Source organism: Carettochelys insculpta, chromosome 1 (genome assembly GCF_033958435.1).
Source record: "Carettochelys insculpta isolate YL-2023 chromosome 1, ASM3395843v1, whole genome shotgun sequence".
NCBI classification, from domain to species: domain Eukaryota; kingdom Metazoa; phylum Chordata; order Testudines; family Carettochelyidae; genus Carettochelys; species Carettochelys insculpta.
The window spans coordinates 275,697,952-275,718,553 of record NC_134137.1 but is presented as its reverse complement, the minus strand read 5'-3'; the positions used below and the strand labels follow the sequence as shown (position 1 = coordinate 275,718,553).

At 42.2% G+C, this 20,602-nt stretch overlaps 1 protein-coding gene across 3 annotated transcripts in view; it reads right to left on the bottom strand.

Moving 5' to 3' along the window:
* Positions 1–1,569: 1,569 nt before the first annotated feature.
* RIC8B (RIC8 guanine nucleotide exchange factor B) overlaps positions 1,570–20,602 on the bottom strand; it is a 54,606-nt gene continuing 35,573 nt past the window's right edge. For all 3 annotated transcript variants that reach the window (XM_074983841.1, XM_074983842.1, XM_074983843.1), the window contains 4 exons: positions 17,291–17,435; positions 12,767–12,911; positions 10,908–11,027; positions 1,570–2,007 (listed from right to left, as the gene is read on the bottom strand). In XM_074983841.1, coding sequence (XP_074839942.1) covers positions 1,896–2,007; positions 10,908–11,027; positions 12,767–12,911; positions 17,291–17,435 — 522 coding nt within the window. In that variant the 3' untranslated portion in view covers positions 1,570–1,895. The remainder of the gene's footprint in view (positions 2,008–10,907; positions 11,028–12,766; positions 12,912–17,290; positions 17,436–20,602) is intronic.

Here is a 20,602-nt window from a genome sequence, read left to right as displayed (position 1 = left end):
AGCGTGCGGGGGCGGCCTCCGGCTCCAAGGCCTGCTGGGGCTCGTCGGCCGTGGTGTCAAGGGTGGCTGAGGGGGAGGAGGTGTCCCGGGGGCCCAGGACAGCCCTGAGCTCCCTGTAACAGGGGCAAGCAGCGGGAGCGGCCCCAGATCAGCTGGCCGAGTCCCAGGGCCGGGCATACCCCTGCCGCAACTCCTTCACCTTCCTCTGGACGTGATCTGGAGCGCGGGCAGGGTGACCCCAGGTGGCCAGGCCCTCGGCCAGTCAGGTAAACGCTTCTGTGTTCTGCCACTTGCTCCCCATCACGTGGAGCACCTCCTCTTCACCCCAGAGCCCGAGCAGGTCTCGGAGCTCGGCCTCTGACTAGGAGGGGCCCCGCCGCTTTTTGGCCCCCCACTTGGCTGCCGGGGGTGCCTGGGTCCCCGTGGGGGGAGCTCTGGGGGCTGGCTGGCTGCCATGGCACTGGTTGAGATGTTCGGGACCTCTGGAGGGTGTGCAGGGCTAGCACGTGCATGTGCTGCCGCCTGCACGCTCTCAGCTTCCTGCCACAGGAAATCTGGGTCCATGGTGCTTTAAGGGCTGCTGCACACGGGGACCACAGAGCCCTGCAGGGTCTGGACAGAGCATCAACCCCTCAGCTGATTGCCACCATGGAGTACCCAGCTATTTCGAAGTAATGGGACACGGATCGTCTACACACTCCCTACTTCGATGTTGAACGTTGAAGTAAGGGGCTATTCCCATCTTTGGATTTCGATGTTTCTCCACCTAACATCGATTTCGATGTTGAAATAGCGCACGACGCGTGTTATTTCGACGTTGTGCCGGCTACTTCGAAGTAGCCAGGTAGTGTAGATGCACCCACAGAGATGCCAGGTGGGCAAAAAGGCAACAGCAATAATGAAGCTCTCCTAAAAACTTCACAATTTTGTTTAAGGGTCTGTAAAAATTACACACTAAACAGGATTAGTGAAGTATGAAAAACCTTGCCTCACCTCCACCAAGTTAAAAAATCGTTTGCCCCCACCCCCTAAAACCCTTTTCCTTTCTTGACTTGAGTTCCCTTCAATTTCTACATCTACTAATTTTAAACATGTAGGCCCTGATTTGGGAAGTCACTTAAGCAAGCACAGTCCATCCCTGGCAATAATTAAGCACATGCTTAAGCACTGTTTCAAATAGGGATATTTTCCTGAATCAAGGCCATCAGTAATATAGACTTGCTCTGAGGCCCTGACTCAGGAAACAACCAAATACAGCTTATGTAAAAAAAAGGGAAAAAAGTTGATTTAGCAGAAATCAGTAACTGACTGACGGAGATTAAACTTTTAAACAGATTCATTAACCCTGGTAATGAATGGGGAGATAAAATCTGATGATAAACAATACCTCTCCCCCCACAAAAAAAAGTATTTGTAGAAGGAATGAGCAAATGCTTAAGTAAACTGACAGCTGCACTAGGCTGCTCATGTTAAGTGTAAAACCCTTTATTGCTAATGCAAATTAAGTCATTCTGCTTCTTTAAGATGAAACTGTATTTTGAGGACCAGCCGGGTAAGACACACTAAACAAAAGAAAAGAAAAAGCTTACTGAAATGCAAGAGAAGAATCTAGCAAATTTTAATAAGTAGTTAATGGTTTTGCATTGCAATCTTTTATTTTCATCTCACTGAAATACAATTTGCTTTACAATTAATAAACTGATCATTTGTTCCTATATAAATGGATTCATAAAAATGCAGCGATTACACCACAAGATCCATCATTCAAATATCCCAATAATAAGACTTAAGTGACACTGGCTAATGAGAGGGTAAAATGTACAGATAAAAGATGTTGCGGCTCTGAGGGAAAGATGCTGATTAAAGGAGATATTGATGGTGAAGCAGGTGATGCTTTAGTCTGAATCTGAACTGTCCTGCTCATTGGTTTGGTACTGGCCAACTGTCTCTTCCAAAGGAGTCATCGTGCCATCCGGTCGAACTCCCATTGGTTTTATAATCTCATCCCTGTAAGAATTTAAAGAACTGTTATTATGCACACATGCAATAATCCACTGTTCTGTTTTAGATAAACAGATGGATATACACACAAACTACATTTTCACAGAGTCTTTAAAAATATTTTTAAATGAAGATCTCCATATTGAACAAGAAAGAAGAAGAAAACAAATCCAAAATGGACTAGAAGGGGAAGACATAACGACTACATTCATGTAGGCCAACCTAATAAGCTAATTAAAAAAATACAGGAAAAGTCAATGCCTAACAGAAACTCAAGACAAGGAACAGGTTTCACTATTTTAAAAACATACATTAGCTTTTCTTCCGTGAGTTCTTTAAGAAGAAAAGGTTGCTAAAGTTTCACCTGCCATTCTGGGCAACACACACAATTAAAATAGATGGTTTGATACATATTCATCTCATTCAGTGAAATAAATCAATCATTCAGGAGAATACAATCTGCCTATACAACCTCTAGTGGTGCTGAAGTACTTGTTGATTCATTTTGAACAGGCAGGTTTTTTTTTTTTTTTTTTTTTTTTTTTAAACTATTGCTTTTGTTTGTAGCAGTTTAATTACAGGATTGACAGCCATTTTAATCCCTTCAAAGCTCCAAAGGCCTCTCCACAGCTAATCCAATTATATCTACTCCACAAGCCACAGCCTCATCTAAAGATGATTAATTATTGATTAAGCCAATCAAAAAGTGTTAGCACAGATTTATTTAATCCTCACATTTTATCACCTCATTTATTATATGTGGATTATAGCAAATGCTGTAAAGTCAAAGACAGCATTTTGATTTTCTATGAAATAGCCCTTCTTTTTAATTTTCACAATTTCATTTAAAATGATGTGGATGGCAGACCCTAAATTACCTCTGATTTGAAAGGGAATCCCTTAAAACATGCCTGTTGCCCCCAAAGACAGCCATAGCCTAAAGAGCAGAATATAATTACATATAGTGGGGAAATACTTTATTTCCCCTCTAATATGCTGCCTGTTTCCTTATTCACTCTTTAGGACAAAAGGGAAGGGCTTTGTACAGAGAGCCAACAATCCCACCTTCCAACTATGGCTCTTACAGAAGCAGCTAGAAAAGTATGAACAATAAGACAGATATTAAAAAGTGAGCAAAAATGTTCCCTCTAACTTTTCCCATCCATGTGCAGAATACATTTTTCTATGTGCACTGAGGCATGTGTGAATGTGCATCATCAGTAGAAACAAAAACCTGGCTGTGGATGCTCCGATAATCAGCTGGGCGGCATCTGCATTTCTTTTGAGCAGCCGCACGAGTACACAGCTTACAGAGAACACCGAGGAGCAATGGTTAAATGAGATACCAGAGACCAACAGAAAAAGCGAAACTAATTGCACAGGCGAATCAATGTGCTTGAGTGACTATTTGCACCACGTAGAAACTCAATTGTTTTAAAAAAATCTGTTTGCTTCGACAGACTTTGAATGCCACACAACCAGTATGGTTTTGCCAAGATAGGCTAGGAATTTGTGTAGGAGGTTTGCAACCCTAGCATGCAGACAAGTGACTGTATGGCTTCTCATTCTGAATCCTTGAACCTCAGTCTTTAGGGGAACATGACAGGGGAAGGGAATGTGCACTTGTGTAGAAAAGCAATTCTTAAATTTCATTGCACATAATCTCCTTCTGACAACAAATATTACTGTATGACCCGTAGGGGAGGGAGGAACTGAAGCCTTCAGCTCCAGGTAGTGGCCCTGTAACCTGAGCCCCAACTGTTTGGACTTGGGCCCCAGCAAGTCTAACATTAGTCCTGGTGACCCCACTGAAATGTGATTGCAACCCACAGCTTGAGAATCCCTGATGTAGATCTACTGGCTATTCTGCTCATGGAAGGGAGTTAACTAATCACGCTTTCCACTTCATTACTGATTGTTGCTCTTCTCCTCACCTTGGTAGTATGGGTTCTAGGAGTCTCTTGACCATTTGAAAATTTCCTGAGAAAATTCTTCCTGCTACTTAAGCTCTAACATGCACTTTGGGAAAGGGGAAGAGATGATATAACAATATTTTCAAAATCTGATTTTGTATGGCCAAACAATGGCAAGGAGCGATGCATCTAGTTTTGAAAGCACAGGGCCTGTGTTCTTCCATCTACCATTAGGCCCTCCAACAAGACAACTAAATATTGTCTCAATAATGGGCACATTTGCTTTTCTATAATGCACACTAAGTCTCCTTCATCCAATGCTTAAAAGTCTACAGTTCTTTGATGAGTAAATTTTTTAAATTCTAGCAAGTAAAGAATTGGAAAAATTCCTAGGCTTTCTTCCAAAACACATCTGCAATGCATGTCAAAAATTATAGAATCACGTGGCTTACTGGCCACTTGGTCGTAAGTCCCCATGTATCTGGGCACATTAAAAATATTAAAAGGGTCACACTGCCAAAAAAAGACCAAATAAAAATGGTAGTAAAAGAGGAAAATAAAGCAGTCATGAGGGACCAGAATACACCAGGCTAAAATTTACAGTAGGACTTCAATGCATCTGCTCAGGGAGACCCATAGACAAAGAGTAAAAATCCTGGCTTCCCAGCAGTCTGCGGAAATTTGGCCATTAACATCAATGGATCCATTATTGTCACCCTTTGCTGCTGAAATAAGAAGATCCTGCTCTTCCTTGTCTTACCACAAGATGAGAAACAAGGGCAACTTGGCCAATCACAGCAATTTTAAAAGGGAGCTGTGGAAAGAGCCTTCTTCAAGTAGCTCATCTCTTCTGTACATAAAGGGACATAACAGCCACAAGGAACCTGGCCTAAAGTCCACCTAAGGCCAGTATCCTGTCTTCTGACAGTGGCCAATGCCACACACCACATAGGGAACGAACAGAACAGGTACTCACCAAGTGATCACTCATTCCCACTTTCTAGCAAACAGAGGCTAAGGACACAATCCTTACATGACCTTATATGGTCAAATAAGAATTTGAACTGGATATGTTTTAGCAATAGCTGCCCTTCAGTCAACTCATAATGATGACAGCAGATACAACTGGAAATATCTCAGAGTTCTTCACATGTGTATGAGCAAATGTCATCACTCATTTCTCCTGGTTCAAGATCTCTGGGACAGATAGCAGAAGCAGATCTGGACAGGTTTCAAAAACTCAGATTACCTTGGAGTTGTCACCAATGTCTAACACAGACAGATACAAAGGGTGGCTTTCCTCCTTACAAAGCCTAAGGCACTTGTACCTTGGCAAACAGTTTATCTTATCATCAAGAAATAAAAATAGGGTTTGGAGAGTACTCCAAATTTTCAGGCTCCTTAAGTTAAGGTGGATCCTAGACATCTTTATTTGACCTGTCTCGTCAATATGCATTTGGGTTGTTATAAAACAAAATTACAATTTCAATATTGTAGATGGGACCCAAAGGAAATAGATTTATGCACCAGCTACATGAGGCCCTGCAGCTTTGATTCAGGTCTTCAGTGCCAGTGCTGAAAGGTAGGGGAAACATAAGAAAGCAGGGATTCTACCCAGTATTTTTCTTGCAATTTTCTCATCAGACTTTCGGTATCCATCTTTTGCAATGCAGGACATTTGCTGCCCAAGCTAAATTTCTCATTTTTAACCTCCCAACAAAATGCAGTTTGTGGGGATAATTGATCTACAAAACCTCACAGAAATTTACGTATTTTAAGCCCACTGAGGCAAATGTCTTAATGATATGTATAGTTTCACAAAAAAGTTTTAACCATTTTAATGTGTGAAGTATCAAGATAAGAGTTATATTGTCTGATTTACCTTTTAGACTAGATTTTATTTCATATCTACATACTGCACAGAAATATGAAGTCATAGTACTGGAGATGAACTTGCCCTCACTAAAAGAAGTCATTTTCAAAATTTATACATCTGTCAAAATACCATACAACCACAGTATGTGCATCCGTATTAGTTTTTAGAAGTTTAATACTCAAAATAATTCACTGACAACATAACTCAGAAATTAACCCCACTCCCACTGATCACATATATGATTATGATAATCAAACATGTATCTCTCATATCATGGTATATCATTCAAGCCAAGATATATATTGGTTGCATATTATACTGCATTTGTAGGTGTCATTCCAAGAAAGTTTATCCATTAGGGCTTGTGATCTTTGCTGAGCACCCCCTAGTTTCCTGCACTGATTTCCTCGATTGGCAGGCATTACAGAGGAGGGAAAGAAATGACTACCAGGTTGCCACTACACCTCTCATGGAGATGGGCAGTGCCTTGGTTCCATACTGATATGGCATAGGTCAGTCAGTGCAGCTAAGCTGGCATGGAGGAAGTAAAAATCTGTGTTAACAAAAGAGCTCGCACAATTTATTACTTCTTGCTTCAAGGCAAAGAAGGAACCAGTTTACAACAGTTTCCAAGTCAATCTGGTGCTGGCCCTGATTCTGAGACAGCACAATTCTGTGCTTCCTCTCAGCTGGGCTGGTTCTTGAAGTATCAAACCATCCCACAGTAACATGTGTACTTCAAAAGCAGAGATGAGAAGAGAGAAAAAAAGGACCAAAGTAAAGAGAATAAGTAGTCAACAAGAGGTAAGGTGTGAGATGCCCAAAGCTAACAATGTGTCTGGAATGAGTGCATTAAACACAATTGTTGTTGGGTAGGCCTGCTGAATCGACTGACATTCACATACAACAGCCCTCATGAAGATCCTTAGCTTATGTAGTCTTGTGAGAGAGGTAGCTGTGTTAGTCTGTGTCTTCACAAAACAAAGCAAACAGTCCTGTACCACCCTAAGGACTAACAATATTATTTATTAGGAAATGAGATTTCGTGGGAAAGACCCACTTCTTCAGATCTGGAGAATTAGCTTATGTAAGCTGTCATAGGTCCATCAACGTCACCCAGTCACCAGCTGAGCACTGGTCACTTAGAAACTGCACAATAGAGCTATGCCAATTTATGCCAATTGAGAGCCTGCACTCTTGTTCAAAGCAAGGTAAAAGTCATCTGTGGTTCTCCTGACATACATCCATGCACTTCACACAAAATAATATCACATCTATACCACCACAGCTATGAAGTGCTGTTGTTTCATATTACAGAAGAGACGTTACTTCCAGCACCCTGTGTGGGTGGCGGTATGAATTTTGCTGTACCCATTAAATGTATTATAAATGTGACTATATGGATGCACAGATTAATAAAATTGGTTTGAATGTGTATGAACATCCTTGCAACCTCTGACAAGATCAAAGACTCTTCTCTGCACTATGCATGTTCCTAACACAAAGCATTCTATTCAAGTATACAAGTAGAAAAAACACACCCTAATTAAGCAGTTGGTAAAATGCATTCTTTTCTCCTACTTCCAGATCTCCCAAGTGTCCCTTCAAATTTACCTATACAAGTTTCAGCTTCCTGCTTGCCACTTAGCTTGATAACGATTCAAAAATCATTCCCTTGTTTTCAAGGGTACTTCTTTCTTGTCTGCTCTGTGTAAGACAGGGCAGTATTGACACATGGAATTAATGACAGCGTCTGTAATGAAACAACCATCATGCAAACACCAGTCTGCTCCTTTGATAAGATGGCATGTTTTGGACCTATTCACCTCCCTATAATTGAGTACTACATAATAGTTCCGATCCTTTCATGTAACATTATTTTGTTCTATGATTAGAAAAGGAGGGGGGAGAATCCATATACCAATGCCTTCTTCATTCACCCAATGATTAATGCTGTGTTTTTAATGAGTGTGGCTGCTATTTAGGCAGGTTCTGTTACATACTTGTTTTGTTGACTTCTCTTCAATGCACAACAAAACCCAAGCTGTGATAATTGGGGACCATTTCATCTGCAAAAGGATTCCTGCTATTAATACAAGGTTGGCTTGGAAAAAGCACCCTGACATTTTAAATTAGTCAATTAATACATAATTCTTCTATCATTTATGAGGGAGAAAGTGTTTTTATCAGACTTTTCAATTAACATGGAATATTTCCAAAAGAGTAGGATATAAACAGATGGAAAATTGCACAACAGTGATTTAATTTGGCTAAATTTAGGCTTTTGCAACTCTGAAAACCTATGGTAAATCTTTTTGCACAGATTGGAGAAGGCTTTGAAAGCACAATCATATGACTTATTATGGAAAGTAAACTTACTTGCTACTAACAGTTTTCATTGCTACATCAAGATGATTTATACTACTTGCTTACAAATAGGTTTTATTGGAAATAAATTCAGGGCCAGCTTCAACCACCCAACATGTTATCTAACCATGGCCCAAATAGTGCTGAAAACTCCTCAGTTCTGTAGAGAATTCACAGTCTTCCTCTTCTTTGGCATTTAAATAATGAGAGATACATGTATTACAATAGCAAAAACAAGAGAACATCCTTCTTGGGGCAAAGTTTTACTAAAGTTTAGTTTTTGTAAACAAATAGGGTAAAATGTTAGCATAAAAAAACAAACAAACAATGAGGAGTCCTGGAGCATCTCAAAAAGACTGAGAGATTTATTTGGGCATAAGTTTTGTGGGCAAAACCCCCCTTTGTTAGATGTGTGCATGTCTCTGCAATTTCCATGCCACACATCTAATAAAGAGGGTTTTTACCCACAAAACTTATGCCCAAATAAATCTGTGTTAGTCTTTACAGTACCACAGGACTCCTTGCTGTTTTTGTGGATGCAGTATGGGTAGGATGGGTTGTTACAGTTATATTAGAAAATCTTATTTATATTTCATTGCTATATATTTTGTGGGACCTACCCTTGTACAGTAAACCCTTGAAATGCACAACTTCGAGTTGTGCTTAACCCGCATTAATGAGAGTTAAGCGCAACTCAAAGCCACTCTGCAGCTGTCTACCTGCCAGGATTCCCCGTGTGGGGGTAGCCAGGCAGGCAGGCAGACGCTGCCGCTGGGGGAAGCCAGGGAGAAGCAGCACGTGGCTCCCAGAATGGCAGGGAGCCTGGAACCAGGAAAATGACCATTTCAGTTGTCAACTCCTGGCCTTGTTAAAGTGTGCACAGAACAACTATATAACCAAGGCAGTTCCTGCCCTGAAGAGGTCACAGTCTAAATAATGAACTGGAGACAACGGGTAGATACAATTTTGGCTCCAATCCTGCAAATGTTATACATGATGACAATCCCACTGAATTCGTAAGTCTTCCAAGACTGGGGATTTCATCTGTCTGAAAATGACTTACCTAAAAATATTTAGCTGAACTAAACTCTTAAAGAGAAGGCCACTGACAATCTCATTCAATATTATATCATGTGTAAATATAGTATACTCTTTCTTAACTGGCATTTTATCATCTGGAACTCTCAACCAGCATTTTAACCATAAGTAAATTTAGTTATGTTTTCCATAAGTACAGTATAGTGAAAGTAAATACAAATAAATACAGCAAACACAGTATAAGTTTACAGTGTACAATACTACTGCTGTTGGTAAATAAAGCACCCTGCACGTTTTTGTTTGTTTCTTAGCGGTATCTAATCTTGTTTTTCTTTAGTGTTATGCATTGCTAGGTATACCTGTCTATTACCCAGAATGTCTGCATATCTGGCAACCTTCCAGTCCCAGAGCAGCCAGACGTAAAAGTTCACTGTAACAGGTACTGGAGAACTTTCTACATTTTATCTAACATTGATCGTGTTAGATAAAGAATTGCTCTGCTATTCATGTGCAGGGGAAATGGAGGATGAAACTGCTCCTGGGACATTTATGTATGATGCACCAATTCCTAAATATTAAGTTAACAAGGCAAACAGCTATAACTACTGAATACAGATTTGTCTCCTCTTGGTAAAGAGAGCCAGTGTGTTAAATGAACTCAATTCTATGGCATCAATTTGTGTTTGTACCTCTTTTATGGTATTGTCCATCTACAGAAAGATCAACCTGTAGATGGACAAGTTGAAGTTCATATTTATCCTCATTTAGGCCACAATAAATCACAGCTGTAATGCTCAAGATTAACAGAGAAAAAAGTCACTTTTTCCACTTGTATTACACAGTTTATAAGCCCGTTAATACAAACTCATTTCCCACGGGCCATCCAATATCGATTGTAACAACGTTTATTCACTTCTTGCATAACCTAGGCTAGATTTTACCTAAAAATTAGAAATAATGCACGTTGTCACTCAGTCTGCCGATTTATCTGGAGCCTTAGGGTGTCCACCACAGCTGCTTCTCATCTTGATTCTCAATCACTTGGTCTATGCCGTATACTGCCCACCTTTCCTCAGTCCCTATTCCTACCACACTGTGACAGTCTCTTATATTTGCTGGTCACACACTCCCCAACAGTCTATCTACGGCTTTCTCCACATGATCTTTCATTTCCTCTGTTCATCAAACCAGCCTCCTCCTAATCCATTCTGAAAACTCTCCTGCCATTCTGTCCCATCCTGCTCCCCCCTGCAGGGTCAGGAAAAGAGAGTAGCACACACCAACACTACTCTCAAGAATGAGACACTATCTACAGTTATCACTTCTGCTTACAGACAACTGCAGCCAGCCTGGAAGACTGTGCTAAAAATGCAGAAGCACTGTCACAAACAGGTAGGTTTTAGGAACAATTGTTTTTTCACAGCATTTTATTATCTTGCTTGATCTTTTAAACTAAATTTCTGAATTAACTTAATTTGCACCTGCTTCTCCTTTCCTCTAATCACAGGAACCCTCCAAAGGTTCTGTCTACACTAGAGTTTAATCAGAATTAGCTACAACCATGTTAAATACAAGTTCACAAATGATCTCATTGGCATTAATACACACCTCTGACAGTGAAGAACTGGGACCTGATCATCCCTCTCAAGAAGGTATAATTAAAAACACCCACTTTTTGTTTGATTGTAGTATTTTGGCTAGGGTTACATTACCTGGACAGCTTATCAAACATGTTGACAAGTTTCATGGCTTCATATTCTTTTTGTTCTTCTGTCATTTCATCCATAGGGTTGGGCATTGGCTCCTCTACATGACCAGTGATGAGGTTAATACTGGGAAGGGGGAAAAAGATGGCTGTAGTATTTACACATATAAATACATACAAACACAAATTTCTCTTTTGGGATTCTGACAGATAACGACTGGAAGTTCCTGATCCCTGGGGTAGCACTGTGAAGCTGTTTAACTCCTTATGACAGAATTGTTAGTAAAATTTTGCAGTTAGGTTCAGGGATGACCTTGTGCCATACCGTTTTACATTCATTGTTTGCTTTTAAATATTATATTAGCTCCAGGTTAAGCACTCAAATATCCAAGTTCCATTAGTACTCATTATGCCTATGGCTCAAGACTCAAAAGGAGGAATTCCAATGAAGGTGGGCTTTGAGTTACTTTTCTGGAACTATTTCTTCTGACATGCATTGCCCAGTTCTGACGGTGGCTCAAAATATGTGGTAGGGGTTCCTTAAAGTGGCATAGCACTTTTTATCTCCTTTTCACAATTATTTTTTTACTGACATATGTCTTACTCTGATACCACAAGCTGAATTTACAATGCTGGATGTCAGGAACTCTTTCCCTCCTTTTCTCCCTCTTTTTTCACTTGTAAAGTCACAGCCCATTTGATATGGAAATCAAATATTTTTTTTTTTTTTGAGTATGACTTTTCAGAACAGAATCATACTTCAAAAAAGGAAATACTGAAAATAATATTCAATAAAAGTAGAAGAAGTCATACTCAAAACCTCTTCACAAATAAGATGAAGAATTACAGACTACATGCCCAGAAATATCTTTTACATTCAAGATGTCTGTAATTTATTGTGTGGAGATGAAAAGACTATTTTCAGCTCAGGTTTTTGAAAAAGAGACCAAGAGCAGGTGGATAGAAAGATGTCCCCAAAATCTGGGGAGATGGAAGTCGGACATCTCTCTTTTTCTTAGTGGAATGTGCTGCTTTAGGGAAAAAAGTTTTGTGCTGTACAATTAGAAGTTCAGAAGAGAGTGGGACTGGCACATTTTTATCACATTTGAGAGTCTGCAAACAAAATCAAATACCCTATATTTTTCTTCCATCAAAAAGATTCAATGACTTCAATCAAGGCAGAACAACATCAGATAACAAGTAAACACTACTCAAGCACTACAATCGGCATTTGAAATAACTCAAAGCCTGCTGAAACAGTGACCCTTCATATTATCTAAAACAGATAATACCAAGACATCCCATCCTAATCCAATCATTTCCCATCACTTACCAGATTAGTTGCAATTGATGAAATTATGACAGGAAGATTTCAAGTATGAACAAAGACAAGAAAGTTACGCTAGATCACAATAAAAAACACTGAAAACCTTCCCAAAGTCTGTGGAACACAACTGTCTATGTAAACACACACACATCCAAAATTGTAAATTATGAAAGCCAACTTTGACAGAGGGCAGAGAAAAGGGAACTGAGGGTACATCTTCACTATGTGGAAGACTGACCCAGTCAGGGGTTCGAGTTCACGCACCTGGTAGGGACACGTGAAATAGAACTATAGAGAGTTGGCAGTCAACCCCCTGTACTCCCCAATATCGCGAGGAGTAAGGGAGGTCAACAGGAGAGCTCCTCTGTGAGGACAGCCAGGTAGAGTTGACTGTAGATAAGTCTATTTGAGCTACACAACTGCTATAGCTAGAATTGTGTATCTACAATTGGACTTTAATGTCTAGTGTTGACCTGACCTAAGACAAAACACAATAGCCTGGGTGGTATTAACGGGAATTAAAAAAAACAGTACTGTACTTTGGCTTTGCAGATTTATATTCTTCAGTGTCTGTATCTTCATCATCTGAGTACCAATGATCTCCCCTTCCTCCTGCTAACAGGCCTCTTGCTGCCAGCAGTCCTGCTGCATTACCATAGCCTGTATACTTTAACAAGTTATCAACTGCAAAGAGACAGATCAATTTATTCAGCTAGAATTTAAGTTAAATACAAAGTGCAACATTAGTATCTTTAAAACAGGTTTTAAAACTTTACTTCTCTATACAGTGATGAGTTTTTTCTATAGAATAGCTGGAAAAGGTGAGGTTCTACATTTTAATTCAGTCCTTGACTTTTAAATTAAGCCTTAAAAGATGGCAAATTTAAGTTTGCTTGTACTGTATCATTTTGTTAGACAAAAATTTCAGGAGGCTGAAAAGCTGTGAGAAGTGAAATTGTGTGCTTTAACTCTTGACAAGAAGATGGGGCTCAGGGGTAAGAGCCAGGACTGGGACCCTGGGATTCCCACAATTCTAATCCTGGCTCTAAATCCTGCTCGTTTTGCGACTTACCCAGTAGCTACCATTCCATCTAATGTTCCTTCTCTGTAAAATGAACAGGATAATATGCTCTACCCAAAAGATGATCCTAAGAGTTAAACCAATGGTGGTGAAGTGCTTAAAAAAAAAAAACACACACACACAACACCACACCACATCCACAAGGGCATTATTTGGTTGGATAAACTCTGTAGAATGGGATTTTCAAAAATGCTTAAATTGTTAGGTTCCCAACTCACACCAAAAAAATCAGTAGGACTGGATCACCTAGCTTCTTTACAGTCCACTGGAATGCCTGACTATAAATTTTAAATATTACTAGGGGGTCTACCAAATTCATGGTCCAATTTGGTCAAGTTCACAGTCATAAGATTTTAAAAAAAATGGTAAATATCATGGTTTCAGCTATTTAATTTTGAAATCTCACACTGTTGTAATTATAGGGGTCCTGATCCAAAAAGGAATTGTGGGAGGGTCACAATTTATTTTGTGTGTAGTGGGGACAGGAGGGGTTGCAGCACTGCTTCCCTTACTTCTGCATTGCTGTTGGTTGCAGTGCTGCCTTCAGAGTTGGGCAGCTAGAGACCGGTGGCTGCTGGATGGGAGTCCAGCCTCTGAAGGCAGAGCTACCACCAGCAAGAGCACAGAAGTAAGAATGGTATAATATGGTATGGCTTTCCTTAATTCTGCACTGCTGCCTGTGGAGCTGGGACCTTAGTCAGCAGCTGCCACTCTCTGGCTGCGTCTACACGTGCACGCTACTTCGAAGTAGCGGCAGTAACTTCGAAATAGCGCCCGTCACGTCTACACGTGTTGGGCGCTATTTCGAAGTTGAAATCGACGTTAGGCGGCGAGACGTCGAAGTCGCTAACCCCATGAGCGGATGGGAATAGCGCCCTACTTCGACGTTCAACATCGAAGTAGGGACGTGTAGACGATCTGCGTCCCGCAACATCGAAATAGCGGGGTCCTCCATGGCGGCCATCAGCTGGGGGGTTGAGAGATACTCTCTCTCCAGCCCTTGCGGGGCTCTGTGGTCACCGTGGGCAGCAGCCCTTAGCCCAGGGCTTCTGGCTGCTGCTGCTGCAGCTGGGGGTCCGTGCTGCATATACAGGGTCTGCAACTAGTTGTTGGCTCTGTGTATCTTGCACTGTTTAATGAAAGTGTGTCTGGGAGGGGCCCTTTAAGGGAGCGACTTGCTGTTGAGTCCGCCCCGTGACCCTGTCTGCAGCTGTGCCTGGCTCCCTTATTTCGATGTGTGCTACTTTGGCGTGTAGACGTTCCCTCGCTGTGCCTATTTCGATGTTGGGCTGAGCAACGTCGAAGTTGAACATCGACGTTGCCAGCCCTGGAGGACGTGTAGACGTTATTCATCGAAATAGCCTATTTCGATGTCGCAACATCGAAATAAGCTATTTCGAAGTTGGGTGCACGTGTAGACGTAGCCTCTGAGTGCCAAGTGCTGACAGAGATATTAGCAATCTTCCTTTTGTACTGCTGCGGGTGGGGGGCTGCCTTCAGAGCTGGGCACCCAGCCAACATTACAACTGCTGCTTTCTAGTTGCCCGACTCTGAAGGCAGCACAAAAGTAAGGGTGGCATCACCGTGACCCTCCTAAAATAACCCTGTAATCCCCTAAAACTCATTTTTGGGTCAGGACCCCCAGTTTGAGAAACGTTTTCCCCCAATTCAGTGAGGCATTTTGGGCTCATTAGGACTGATGCAGTCACTTGCTGGAATTGAACTCCTGTCGACTCGGGACAGTCCACCAGTGTAGACACTGTCCTGCTTTCATTGGCAGTGGTAGAATTTTGTTTAGGCTGTGTCTGCATGGAACATGTAACTGCTTATCAATCCCTAGAGAAAGTGCATGTGTAGTCATGCATGTTTGAATATGAACATATAGGAAGCCATATGTCCTAACAGTTGCAAACATGTGTATGCAGACTGTCAGACTACTTGCAATCAGAGATTATGAGAGAGGTCATTCTGCAAAAATTGGACATTGCTCAAGGAGCTTTTATTTCTACCAAATCTATATAAGTTCTGATAAATTCTAGTTATTTCACCAAAAAAGTGCTGATTTCTTCTTGTTCGTCTGTAGGCCAAGAGCATGGAAGAGCATTATAGTTCTTTGGGTAAAGTGTGATGTTTGAGTGTGACCCTTTATCAGGCAGTCTTCCAAGTATGGTAATACCAGGATTCTGTGTCCACATCAGTACGTTGTTACTACTACCAGGGTCTTAATAAGGAGTCTGGGAGCAATGGGCAGTCCAAATAGTACCTCTTGTTTGGAAGTGGTCTCTGCCTACTGTGAATGGTAGGAATTGCCGGGGCTGAGGGGAGCAGAGAGGAGAACAAGCATAGTGATGTGAGAGTACACCTCTTGTAGGCGGACGGTTGAAACTGTAGGCTGCTGTACTATAGACAGTACTGTGAAACTACAGTTATACTTTAACATTATTACTGGTTTGGTACTAGATCTTTTGTTACATATAAAACATGGAAAACCACGAAAGCTCATCACCTAATAAATTATTTTGTTAGTCTTTAAAGTGCTACTGGACTGCTTGTTAATATTGAAAACCACTTGCTTTAAGCTTTCAAGAGTCCATGAAGCATACAGTAAACCCTTGAGTTACGCGGTGGTTGCGTTTCTCCAACCCCCGCATAACTCAAATTTTCACGCAAGTCAAGGGGAGACGGGAGCCAGACTGCAGCCTGATTCCCAGCTTCCCTGGGCTTGCAGGAGCTGCAAACTGACCAGCCCACTAAGGCTGGTCAGTTTCCTGGCTCCCAGAGTGGTGGGGAGCAGGAACCAGGGACAGCCTGGTTCCAGTCTCCCTGCTGCTTGCAGGACCTGGGAAACTGACCAGTCATGACCTGGTCAGTTTCTTGGGCCCTGCAAGCAGTGAGGAGAAGGGAACCAAGAACTGCCACTGGGGGCTGGAAGCCCAGCCTTTTCCCTGCTGTGGGGCAGTGGGGAGAACTCCCACCCAGGGACCCCACAGCTGGCTCTGCTGGCCAGGCACTGCCCAGCTGGCTTTCAGCTGCAGGATGGTGGGTCTCCCTGACCCCAGCACTGTCCCCCCCCCACATCACATAAGCGCAAGATATGTGCATTTCAAATGTGCTTATCTCAGGGGTTAACTGTATTATAAAAATGTAAAATAACCATTAAATATACGTCCGGAAAAGTAGTTTGGATAATAGAGATATTTAATTTGAACTGATCACAATTTATTTCCAGTAAACTGTTAGATCTTCCAAATGAAAGACTTTGGAAGCATAGACTGTTGTCTTCCTATTCATCTCAGAAGCACCGAGTATTTTTGGTACCAAATAAACAATGTTAGAATCCTATTAATCAACTAAAGCTCCAGTTCTTCTTAACTGAAGCCACAGATATCTGCAAAGCAATTAAAATTTTATTTTTGGTTTTCCGGTATCTTCTTTAAAAAAACACTTCAACCAACATAAAACTAACTAGACCATTAAAAAGTGTTAATGTCATTTGAAGAGTAGACATACAATTTATTTAATGTTACACAGAAGCATGGTAGTGGTATGCACTGTCTGGAAGCAGAGAGAACCATCAGTCAGTTACAATATTTGTGTTAAAGCTAGCTGACTTGAAGAGGGAAGGTAGGAGAAAATATATAAAGTAGTATAAGATAATTTCATTAATTTATAATGACTGTTTAGTGAGTGGGGCCAGACCCCCAAAATGAAGTTTAACTCTGTCAGGATACGCTAATCATGATTTTAGTACAATGTAATAGCCCGTTGGAAAGCAACTATATAATATGCTGGTGACAGAAAATGAGAGCCCTTATCTAGTATTTGGCTGAAAATGATGAACATTAAGCATGATTTTAGCAGCTTAAAAATACTGTTTGTGCTACTAATAGCCATAACTGGAAGTGGGAGTGTTAAAAAATAAGAATATCTTCCAAAAACCTTGCTATAATTAGAAAAAAGAGGAAACAAAATTGATTTATACCTCTCTCCTTACAAAGAACAAAAAGGAATTCTGCTGCAATCTGCTTTACTCCAAGGTCAACGTGTGTCATAAGGCGCACAAGTTTGTTTCTCACAGTTGTGCCAACTTCAGGACGATTTGATACATCTCTTAATGGAGGCAATACCTAATGTCATGAAAAGAAAGTGAAAACACCACAAATTGCTGGCAGAACTTAATATACACCAAATTGAAAAGAAAACATTGCTAACTTTGAGTTCTTGGAAAATCATGTATGTAACAAGCTTAAATCCTGTCTTCTACCATCTCTCTCTGTGGGATAGCTCAGTGGTTTGAGCATTAGCCTGCTAAACCAGGGGTTGTGAGCTCAATCCTTGAGGAGTCCATTTAGTGATTGGAGCAAATAGATGTCAGGGATGGTTACTGGTCCTGCCAAGAGGGCAGGGGACTGGACTAGATGACCTCCTGAGATCCCTTCCAGGTCTAGGCGATATGTGCATCTCTGTGGGTGTGTGTATTTTATCTTTGTTCCAAGAACTCCTCTTAAACCATAAGAGTTACAACCACAAAATTTGGCATGCAGCTTCCTCTTACCCTAACTTAAACCAAAGCTAGGGGGTGGTTGTGCCAGGAAAGGCATTTAAAAGGAGGGGACAGAGGGAGGAAATAAAGGAGGGGCACTAAGAGGAGGGATGCGATACTGAGAGTGAACACTGAGGGCAGCTGCAGCACCATGAGACCAGCAGGGCTGGGGCTCTGCCATCTTGCCTGTCACAGAGACCGGGTAAGTTGCTCCCCTGCCCCAAACCCAGAACCTGCTACACACACCGCACCTCGAACAGACTGCAGGGGAGGGGGAGCCCACTGGAGTCTGGAGATAGCTACAACAGCCTTCCCCTGATCAGTCTTGCCCCCACATCAACAGCCTACAGGCTGTGGGGAGAGGAGAGGGGAGGGGAGGCAGGAGATCTGCAGGAGGGAAGAGCAGCCCCCAGAGCTTGTTCCTACTCAGACAGCTTGTATGTCACAGAGGACGCTGGGGGTGGGATGCAGCCCTGGAGTCTAGCCAGCCCCTGGAACACCACACCAAGCAGGCTGTAAGATGGAGGGCTGTTGGATTCTAGGGAAGACCCTAAAGCATTGCCCCCCTAGACCACTGCAGGGCTAGGGTGGGAGCAGCTGGAAGCCAGTGTTACCCCACAGAGCACTGTCTCATCCCCAACAGGCTGCAGGATGGGGTGGCCACGACCCCAAGCAAAGACCCCCCTGGAGAAGCTGCAAGCTTGGAGAGGGGGCAGCTGGAAGCTAGGATCAGTCCAAAGAGCCCCAGTCCCCACACAACGAGGCACATAGCCCCAGATCCTTCCCTCCCAGTAATTGCTGGCTGGGGAGCACAGCCCTGGGTGAAGCTATCGCTGTAGCAGTGTCACCCTCATGGCCATGGGGAGCCCCAGTACCTCCCCACCTCCCAGGCCCCTGCCCTGAGACCCCTGCCCTAACTTCTGCAACCCTTCCTGCTTTGACTTGTGCACCTCCTACCCTCTGCCCTAAGCCACCCAACCCATCCCTTTTCATCCCTGAACCCTCACTCCAACCTTCATTCCCTTTCATTTTTGAAGAATACTGTCAGTGAAAACTGCATGTGTATTTTTAATTTATTTTCCAAAAATTACTTCAGTTAAAGAGCCGAGCAGTGCCAGGTACATCCACCAGTCCTAAATAATCTCAGGGATTTGGCCTGTCTCCAGTATTCTTGTAGCCAAAAATCTGAGTTAACATGTGCACCTATCTGGAATATCTTCAGACTGTACCCCTGCTGGTAGAGATCACTTCACTTTTGTTCAAATGGATGGCACAAGCAGTGAGAACGAAATGTAAACAAGCTGCTAGATTTACTGTAATCGGTAGATCATATAAAGATTGGTTAAATAACTGAAATCAAGTAAAAGCAGAAGTTCATCTCATGAGTTTTGCTGTCACACAGCTCAAGAAATCAGTTTCTGCATGTATGAAAAATATGCCTTCCTACAAGACCGTTTATGTCTACGCAGCCTCCTGAAGTGAGCTCCTAGGCTAGGTCAACAGCCTCAGGCTAGTGCTCTAAAATTAGCAGTAGACAGAACTTCAAGCCATTGTTTGGGCTGGAAGGGTGACTGCTGCAGGGTGTGTAGACATACCATAAGATATTTTACAGAATATTCCACTTAATTTCCATGTATGCACTGTCATACTCTTTCATCAAATACTAACCTTAGTGATGCAGGCATGAAGAAAGGACCTTTGTTTTTAAGAGGTCATTTGACTTTGCTTCTTATACCTCACGGGAAGTCTTCAGGCAGGACTTTCAAATGTGTAACTCAGTGGGACTTAATAGTTCTACATCACTTACTTGTTACCCCTTGCCTGTACTAGAATACAAACTGAACATGAAGGTTTGAACTCCACCTATTAAGGGTGCCCAACATGTCCCATTAAAACTCTGATGCTTGGTTTGACATTTTCTATGCTGTGTGTCTGCTGCAGGCTTCAAGCTTAGTAGCTAGGAAATAGGAAGTGTCCATCCTCACTGAGCTTCTCTAGTTTCTTACACCATGTGCTGCTAACCAGGTGTGCAAGCATCATTCCCACTGTATGCACAGTGACCAAACATGCTCCATCCCTTTCCAGTCAATACCAAGAACTAAATGCTGCCCACTTGCCATCCCTTCAAAGCTCCATTTCCAGAGAGCAACTGAGCATGTTCCCTTCAGCCTAGGGCAACAGGGGTGAACCCTAACTTACCCTGTAATCACTACTCAGAGCCAGGCACTGGAACTGACAACGAACCTGTCTCACCTGTGGTGTCAGAAAGCACCCCAGTGACATTGAAACAACATGGAGGAGGAAACTGTAGGAACTCAATGCAGGAGGGAGGGAAAGGAGTGGCTTGGGACAAGGGGTCTGCTGAGACTGGAGTGGATCAGACTGGGATGAGAAGGAACAGCAGAATGAGGATAGTGTGTGTATGGGAAGGGAAAGCCAGGATGGCTGGAAAACAATGGGAGCCATGGGCAGTGTTCCGTTTAATTTTTCCCAACCAAGCAGACAATTGTTAACTAAAATGGGGCCAAGGCTGTCACAGCCCGATATGCTGATCCACGTGAACAATGACCACTTCCTGCTCTTACCAGTTACTCTAACTTTAATCACTGCGCAGTGGATCCCAAGGCTCCAATCCTGCTGATGAGCCATGTGGGTGTCACTATGATGCCACATGACTTTTTTTCCCCCCATTTACCTTTTTTAAGGAGCTAACAAACTAAGGACACAGAAAACAATATTAAAAGAATAGTA